The 9,518-nt window shown below is 35.7% G+C and overlaps 1 protein-coding gene and 1 non-coding gene across 2 annotated transcripts; both read left to right on the forward strand.

Annotated features, from left to right (window-relative positions):
* Positions 1–363: 363 nt before the first annotated feature.
* On the forward strand, positions 364–1,948 carry LOC113296932 (zinc-finger homeodomain protein 1-like). Its single transcript, XM_026545306.1, has one exon. It carries the CDS (start codon positions 644–646, stop codon positions 1,787–1,789), a length of 1,146 nt encoding a protein of 381 aa, XP_026401091.1. The 5' UTR covers positions 364–643; the 3' UTR covers positions 1,790–1,948.
* A 993-nt stretch (positions 1,949–2,941) lies between these two features.
* On the forward strand, positions 2,942–3,028 carry TRNAM-CAU. The gene is given in 2 exon segments: positions 2,942–2,979; positions 2,993–3,028. It is a non-coding gene; the product is annotated as a tRNA-Met (tRNA).
* The last annotated feature ends 6,490 nt before the right edge of the window (positions 3,029–9,518 follow it).

Genomic DNA, 9,518 nt, shown 5'->3' on the forward strand with positions numbered 1-9,518 from the left:
CAACCATCCCTCTCACCTTTTATATCATAGTACATGCTAATTGTGTATAATCACGGATGTGAGCACAGATTTGACGATAAAAGGGCATGGTTGCTAGCGAGGTACTAGTTTACCTATCACTGCTGACACAAATCGATTTTTAATTTGCCTTATATGACATTTGGTATGGTCCACGTAAGCTATTACACTACCCACTAAATTTATACCACAAACTGTTACAGAAATCAAACTACTCAAAAAAAAGAAAGTACAAGCAAAAATCAAGATAACATATTTGATCAATGGATATTACTATATATTATAGAAGGTGTACAAAAAAAAAGAAAAAAAAAAAAAAAAAAGTTCATGTAATTTTGTTCACCTATGTTAAGCGAGGTGGGTTAACAAATTGAAGTAATGAAATGATAAGTGATCACTTGATGGATGACTTCGTCATAAATTAAAATCACGCCAATACAATGTAGAGAGAGAGAGAGATATGTCATTAAACTCGGGGCATATAATAGAAGATTGCTATAATAGTGTCAAAGTAATTATAGTTTTCACGTTCATTAAGCAAACAAACAATATGGGTCAGGAGGTCCTTATTCTCTCTTTATCATTTTCTCTCTAGCTCTTTTCATTCTGCTCTTTAAATGAAAGAATGAATTTAAGCATGGTTCCATATTCAAAACAAGTAATGATGGTAGGAGGAGGAGATCAAGATAATAGTAATAAGAAAGGCAGCAGCTCTAATGAAGTTATAGATATTAAACCAGTAGTTGAAGAGATTAACTGTAATGACAGTAGAAGGTTTGGGATTATCAATCTAGCTGAACCATTACTTGAACCAATTGTAGTTAAACCAGTTACTTCCAATAGCTCCAACATGAAACAACATCACAGCAGCAAATTTCAGGTCAAGTATAAAGAATGTATGAAGAATCATGCTGCTTCAATTGGTGGTCATGCTAATGATGGTTGTGGTGAGTTTATGCAAGAAGCTGATCAAGATAATAACAATGCAAGATCACTAAGATGTGCTGCTTGTGGCTGTCATAGAAATTTTCATAGAAAAGAGATTCATGGAAGTGGGTTTGTAGATCATCTTCAACAACAAGCTGTAGTTAATTACAATGGTACGAACCCTAGATATGAGAAGACAAAGAAGCATCATCATCATCATCAAAGTAGAGGTGGGTTTAATCCTTTACCTTCACTTTCATTACCTCAAGTTCATAATAATAATCAACAGTTTCTTGTTCAACATAGAAGTAGTAAGAACAATAGCCCTATCAATAATAATAATATTAGGGATGCATTATTTGGAGATGATGATGATAATACTACAACTATGGATTACAATAATGAAGATAGAAGATCAGAAACACCAGAAGAAAGAGTAGGAATGATGAGAAATGGAGGAAGTAGCAGTAACAATGGTAGTAGTAATAAGAGATTTAGAACAAAGTTTAGTCAAGAACAGAAAGATAAAATGCTGGATTTTGCGGATAAGATAGGTTGGAGAATACAAAAACAAGATGATAATGCTCTTAATCAATTCTGTTTAGAAATTGGTGTGAAACGTCAAGTTCTTAAAGTTTGGATGCATAATAATAAGAATACTCTTAGAAAACCTCAGTTCCCATCGTCATCAGCTGCACTACCAACATCATCGTCAGTACCTGCTGCAGCTCCTGTAGTAATGCAACTTCAGTCTCCACCATCACCACCACCAACTTCTCCTGCGGCTCAACATCATCAGCATCATCATCAACAACAACATCCAAGGTCCATTAATGGTGTTTGATTTATACTTACGTCAAATCGATCTTCAAGTAATAATAGTAATCTTTTGCTGATTGATTGATATTTCACTATTATTTGGTTTTATGATTACGATTAGACTTAATTTGTGCTCGTGTGGTTTTATTATGTTATTATTAATGTTTATATAAGGATTAATTAATGGAAGTTAAATGTTAGAAAGATCTTGTTTTTGTTTATTTTTGTTTCCTGAATTAATTACTAAAAATGATTAGATCTTTGTTTTTATCTCTCTCTAAATCATTAGCGAATCTAAGTACACTATTTACATGGATTAATTACAAAAGTGCAATCATGCACGAGGCCGATAAGGAAGTCCATCTTAATTCAAAATGCACACCAGGCCTCGTGTATGATTAGGAAGTCCGATAAGAAAAACGGGCATCCATCTTATCACGGTCTGATTAATTATTACGTTAGCTTAGTGGATTGCTTTGGATTATCAATGAATCCAGAAGTTAATAGATATGGTAAATGGTTGTTTGAAGGAAAGGCAATTTTGTCTGTGTTGTTGTTAATTTGGGAAGCAAAGCAACACCAATTTAATACTAAAGATAGACAAGTCTTAAGGTTCTATTAAGGAAATGTGGTGTAGGTTAAATTAAGGAAGCCGATAATCATTTTATGGTATATGGCATGCCATGGCCTAGCTCTGAGAGAGACAAGGACTGGGCATGTGGTTTTTGATCGAGAAACGATCTTTGTGGGACATTTTTGTCTGTAGGCCATCTTGCTGGATTACTGTAGTACTATTGCTTTCTTTCTTTCTGCAGAGATTTCCATTTTCCACTCGTTACTTACATTTCACACCCTGTGATGAAGTCTATTTCACACCAACTTGCCATCAACCTAGGTTGCTTCCTGGATAATAATCCAATCCAAATAAATACATCTTTGACAAGTACCCACATTTGGGATCAAATTTGAAATGAAGAAGAAGAATTAATTATTGCATTGCTATAATGTAAAATGCATGTGGTCAGTTGGTATTGAAGTTGTGGATGGTCCGACCGACTTAAGGATTGAAACATTGTTAGTTGAGATCTCCAAAAAGAGAAAACAATAATTGTGGATCATCTTTTGGTAAATATTTGACATAGATTCTAATTTTACAAAATGAAATTGAAACCAAATTGGGGCGGTGGCGCAGTTGGCTAGCGCGTAGGTCTCATAGCTATATAGAGTGATCCTGAGGTCGAGAGTTCGAGCCTCTCTCGCCCCAATACTTTTTTTTTTTTTTTTTTTTTTTTTTTTTGTGATAACGGAGTTGGGTCGTTAGGGAGGCGGGATGTAGAGAGACTGATGCGCTGGTGATAAGATGTGTGTCAAATATAGAGCGGTTTTCTTCTTCGATGGTAACGGGAATAGCAGAGGATCATGTATACAATGTCATTAGTGAGCTTTTGATACTCAAATGGTAATGTTTTGCAGCACATTTTAGGGATCGAACTCAACTAATGCAAAATATCTGAGGAGTAATTCATTCTTCTAGGCAAAAGGACAGGGACTGGAGATGCTAACAAAGACACATAAACTATGAGCAAACCAGCTGACACACGCATATGACATTGAACAAGCTGGAGATGCTTCTTTTTCGGTCATATTTGAGCGAAAATGCTAGTCTTTCCCCATTCATGTCCATCATGAGGTGTCATGTAGATAGCCACATAAAAAGCCCCATGCTAACTCCAATTTCAGGGTTTAAGGGCTAAGATCAATGTCATCTAATGGTGGAAAGGAGTGGGGAAGAGAATATGGAAGTGTGGCAGCTTCGATATTTGAAGATGATTTTAGAAGGGAATATAATGAGCTTCAGGGACAGTCAGAGAGGGGCAGTTGCCATGTGGAGCAAACAAACAAGTTATATTCTTGTTTCAGCTTGAAATGAAATAGCCCGCGAAACCATGCCCTTGTGTTCAAAATAAATAAATAAACTAGATAGTTGACTACTTTGACTAAACATAGTCTGTTTTGCTACAACATGAGCTAAAAATGCAACAAGAAATAAAGCTTGGTCTCATGGCCTTAAAGATTCAACATTGAACGGAAAAAGGGCCGTCGCATGTGTTGATTCAAGGTTGAGTTCAACGGATTGCTTGAATGCGATCTTGATTTAAATTTATGGTGCAAAATTGTTTGGTGCTCCGAAATTTATTTTGTCACAACGAAGCTCTATTCAATTATATTTTAGAAATTTAAATTTAATGGTTATGTTATTCGTGCAAAACCACATGTTGCTTCTATTATTGTATGTCGTAATTTATATTACATCTCAGAATTTTTTAATTGTTAAAATCTAGGAATTGCTCCAACATATCATCACTGTTAGATAGGTTTTATAAAATACCATCACCTTTTTAATTTTTTCTAAAATACCATCACTGTTAACGATTCTAACCGGGTCCAGTAATAAAATATCTAATTTACTCTAGTCAAAATATCATATGCAATTACCTAATTGTCCTGGACGATGTAAAATTGTTTCTAGCCGCACTTCTATGAAACACATCAACTGTCTACAATATTTCTTTAAAAACGATGTAAGCTAATCTTTAGCCGTACATCTGTGAATAGAGCAACGATCAGGATTGATTAAGGGGAATTATTATCATTCCACTAGTGTAAAAATTCGACAGACATATATAATAATAAACATTGGCAACAACCAGGATTTGTAAAATGGCTACGCCATGGATGATTTGACAGAGGTGAAAATGAACATTGGGTTTGTACCAATTTCGAGTTCTAATCTAGTTATGTGAAGATATGGTGTTGGGATGGTTTGATGTCGTGGAGACAACAAACAAGGTGAACTAAAAATGTATAATTTTGAAGATGAATTGATTAAGAGGAGTATTGAGAAGTGCAGCGACGATTAACTCGGGTTTAATACGTTGAATTTGTCGATAGAAAAATTTAATTGTCATGGAGAGAGAAAGAGCGCAAGCCCGCTGTACCTTGACTGAAAAATTATATGTGTTTCAATGGAAACTGTGGATAACACCAAAGGAATCAGATTGGAGGAAAAAAATCCGAAAGGGTTTTAGTTCTTGGATTCACTTCTCAGTGGATACAGAGTATTGGTTAGTGGATGTTATGAAGGAACCATGGATGATCACTATGAAAAAAAGGAGACTGTCGAGAAGAGAAGGAGAAGCATCGTTCCTGTGTAAAGTTAAGCATAATGAAGCAGGGAGATATCTCAGAGTATCTAGAGTACGAAGAGGTGATGGTCCAAAATCTTATGCTCTCTGTATCCCGTGCGGAAATGAGAGTTGTTATTGGGGTGTGCTTTATAAGGAGATTCTAAAAATGTTACAGAAATATAACATGAATAAGAGGTTAGCACGATCACCACATAATAGGTCCAATTTTCAAAATACTCTACCAAGAAGGATGATGAAAAAGAGTACTTTTAGGGGTCTGATTAAGGTGGATGGAATTGTTAGATGTGAAGATGTCGGGGTCTAACAACCACACCCAACAATGTGTTTGGAAATCTGAGAGGACTTACTCCAATATACTTTCTAGAGAATCAACTAGATAGTCAGACTCAATCCAGAGTAAAGTATATCAAAGAGCTTAATACGTCTAACTCTTAATTCAATCCGCAATCAAATAGAAATTTGCGAGACCGATTGAATATAAGAGGAGTTACTTGAACGGTACCAAAGACCAATGTTCAAGTGTCAATCAATGTAAATCAAAAACCAAAGTTTGGATATTCTAATTGATTGATCTTAACGCACAACTTGTGATATTTCAATTATATAACGAAATATAATGCGGAAAAGAAATAACACAGACACCAGAATTTTGTTAACGAGGAAACCGCAAATGCAGAAAAATCCCGGGACCTAGTCCAGATTGAACACCACATTGTATTAAGCCTCTACAGACTCTAGCCTACTACCAATTAACTTCTGACTGGACTGTAGTTGAACCCTAATCAATCTCACACTGATTCAAGGTACAATTACGTTCCTTACGTCTCTGATCCCAGCAGGATACTACGCACTTGATTCCCTTAGTTGATCTCACCCACAACCAAGAGTTGCTACGACCCAAAGTCGAACACTTGATAAACAAATCTGTCTCACACAGAAAAGTCTATAGATTGAATAAATCTGTCTCCCACAGAAATACCCAAGAGTTTTTGTTCCGTCTTTTGATAAATCAAGGTGAACAGGAACCAATTGATAAACCGGACTTATACTCCCGGAGAACAACCTAGTATTATCAATCACCTCACAATAATCTTAATCGACTAGCGAAACAAGATATTGTGGAATCACAAACGATGAGACGAATATGTTTGTGATTACTTTTATCTTGCGTATCGGAGAAATTAATCTCGAGTCAATTATTTCAATTATACTCAATACGATAGAATCAGGCGAAATCAGAACACGCAACTACAAAGAAAATAGTTGGGACTGGCTTCACAATCCTAATGAAGTCGTTAACCTACATGGTCTCGATAGAAACCTAAGGTTAAAGGAGAATCGACTCTAGTTATGCAACTAGTAACACACAAGAGGTGTGGGGATTAGGTTTCCCAGTTGCTAGAGTTCTCCTTTATATAGTTTTCAAATCAGGGTTTGCAATCCAAGTTACCTTGGTAACAAAGCATTCAATATTCACCGTTAGATGAAAAACCTGATTTAACCAGGCTTATATATTTCAACCGTCAGATCGAACTTAGCTTGTTACACACAAATGAAATGTACCCTCATTTAGGTTTATGTAACCGTACCTAAACGTGTACACCATGTTGGTTCACGAATAGTTAACCGAGGTTAGCCATATGATTATTCTCATATCAACCTTATTCATCTTAACCATAACTAGTTCAAATGGCTCAAATGAAACTAGTTAAAGAGTTGTTCAATTGCTATATTCTCATAGAATTATACAAGAACACAATTGAAGCAAAATCGGTTTGATTCACTCGAATCAATCATGAACATTGTAGCCACGGTTTGCAAAGATTGCATTCCTTATTTTATAAATGTTTATATTCATGTTTAAAACCAATTTTAGAACTTTAACCTTCAAGTATGCAAACGGGTACACATACTTGAAATACCCGGACTAAGATTGAGTTACGCCAGTACGCAAACGGGTACGCAAACTTCAAATCCCAGCAGAAATTCTCGGACATGAACCTGTACGGAAGTACGCAAACGGGTACGTATATTTAGGTTCCCGGATTTCTCAAACCAACAGGTACGCAGACGGGTGCGCATACTATGGTTCACGGACATGGATTACATATGTGCAACAGTGCACAACATGACATATCCAATAATGGTTAAGTGTTCTAAACTCTTATTTCAATCATTCAAACTTTCTTAGAGGATGACAATAGTTGTTTTCACACACTATTAGCATCAAAGAAATTTTCAAGTTATTGAAATAATCATTACGAAACATTCCAAGACAACACCAAATGATTGTATCACACAAACCATGTAAGATGTTACTCGGAAATTTTCACATGATATAAGATGAACTTGGTAAAGCGAAAGCTTGCCAACATATATTTCGAGAAATATGTAAGCGAGTTAAACTCAGCTCGAAATCTCAAATGTGTATATAGAAAACTATATCGTAATACGACTTATGTCTCAATATAGGAGATAGTGTAGAAATAAACTTTCCAAGTGATAGATGAGTTTAAGTCTCCACATACCTTTTGTCGATGAAGCTCTACAAGCTCCCCTTAGTAGTTCTTCGTCTTCAAATGATGAACGCCGTGAAAACTAAGCTCAACTAAACAATCTATGTCCTAGTCCGAGACATCTATAAATAGGCTAGAAATCAAGACTTATAGTTTTGATCACTAACATTGAAAAACATGCTTGAGATAGCAACGCATGCGAGTTCGACCGAGCAGTGCTCTCACAAGATGACAAAGAGTTTCTAGGGGAGTTTTGAAGCAGATGCAGTGGGAGTTCTTTCTAGATTTTGAGATTATTAATGAGCAATCAGCTCATATAGATCTAGTCAAAGACTGTTGGATGGTTCTTATGAGGCCAAAGAAAATAATAGTGGATGATTCGGTGGTTACTTGATCTCAGTTGACAGTGGCATTGGACATTGTTAACTTTAAATAATAAATATGTGGTAAAATCCATCGTGGATCAAAATGTCATCATATCAATTTAGGAAATGTCAAGGTTTGGTAAATGTCTAAAGATTAGAGAAATTCCACAGAAATCTTGGAGTTATAACTTATTCAGATCCACTAGCAATTCTCTGGGTGGTTTCATGGAGGTGGCAGATAGTTCTTTGAAGAAACAAAACTTGAAATTCTTCAGAATATCAGTCAATGGAGATTTTTTCGAAAATTCCGGCGATTCTCATGAAAGAAGGTGATCAAAAATGGGTCGTTTCAATTGAATGTGATTACAAATTTAATCCTAAGAATAAGGATTCATTAGAGGAGTATAAATACTTTTAATTGAGTTTATGCAGAAAATTTCGAATTCAAAAAAAAATACTCCCGCTATTCTTGGGGATAACTCAGTCTGAGTCGAGAAATCGGTAACAGGTGGGTTGACACAGAAAAATCGAATAAGAGAGACAAATATTGTCTTGACTTACAAGCCAAAAAACACAATGGCAAATTCGATTTATGGTCAAGCATCTCTTCTAGATAGGGGTGGTTTAGGAGGTTGAGAACACCAAATATGGATCTATAGGTGTGAATGGGACATCATGAGGAGATCTGTTTATACCATATGAGATTGGTAATGATGATACTAAGAATTGAGAATTCTGGAAGCGTAGGTACAATGCCCAATTCTCAATTTAGTATTATTATTCCCACAAGCAATAAATTTCATACTCTAGATGATGGTGGACTTGAAGGTGAAATACCTAGCTCATCTAGGTTGGAATTAATCAATAGTGTGTTGGCTGCCGAGTTTGTTGGTTGGAAGAATGTGGTTGGATGTAAAGTTATAGAACCCAAGAATTCTAGTAACTAGTTGACTACAGGTGGTCTGGGTAATTTTTTACAGGAAAATGGCCGACGTTGTGATGGTTTTTCTACTGTTGGAGTAAAGAATCACTCTTTAGTATTGAATGCAGACAATATGGTTTCTTCCTCAGGCATGCGTGGCGACCTACAAATTGTCTAGCACAAAAACAAATTGAATGAAATTGCTTCTCATGAACTGGTTAAGGACACTTTGCCTATGCATGTGCCTAACCCAAAAGAGCTCTTTCATGTTATGGAAGATCAGATTGTTAAAAAGCTGGGGAATCTGCATAATACACACATTGACTCAAATGAGGTTATTTTCTCGATGTTAAAGCATAGTTCGGTTGAACTCACCAAGCGTTGGTATGTTAAGTTTGGTTGTCATATTTTAGTATCAAAACTTATCTAGAGTCGCTTGATTAAATACTACAGTCAAATTCGTTTGGGCTAGACTAGAAAGTCTAGGAATATTGAGACATACAAGTATTACTCCGAGGACCTGAAGAATGTGAAGAAGTAATGAACTACAACGACGACATCATCCTTCCACTTCAGCTTAGTAATATTGACCTGGACTGTTTCATTCCTAACGTATCTTTCAAATCTTGCTATATTCAAAATATAACTGTGAAGTTGTATATACTATACATATTGTATAATACTCTAGTGATGTGACATGATCATAATAATATGATCATAGTATTAGGGAATTAGACTACGA

Source organism: Papaver somniferum, chromosome 7 (genome assembly GCF_003573695.1).
Source record: "Papaver somniferum cultivar HN1 chromosome 7, ASM357369v1, whole genome shotgun sequence".
In the NCBI taxonomy this organism is placed as follows: domain Eukaryota; kingdom Viridiplantae; phylum Streptophyta; class Magnoliopsida; order Ranunculales; family Papaveraceae; genus Papaver; species Papaver somniferum.

What these genes read in the sequence shown, in the direction of transcription:
- LOC113296932 (XM_026545306.1), top strand. Translation starts at nt 644, where the DNA reads ATGAATTTAAGCATGGTTCCATATTCAAAACAAGTAATGATGGTAGGA.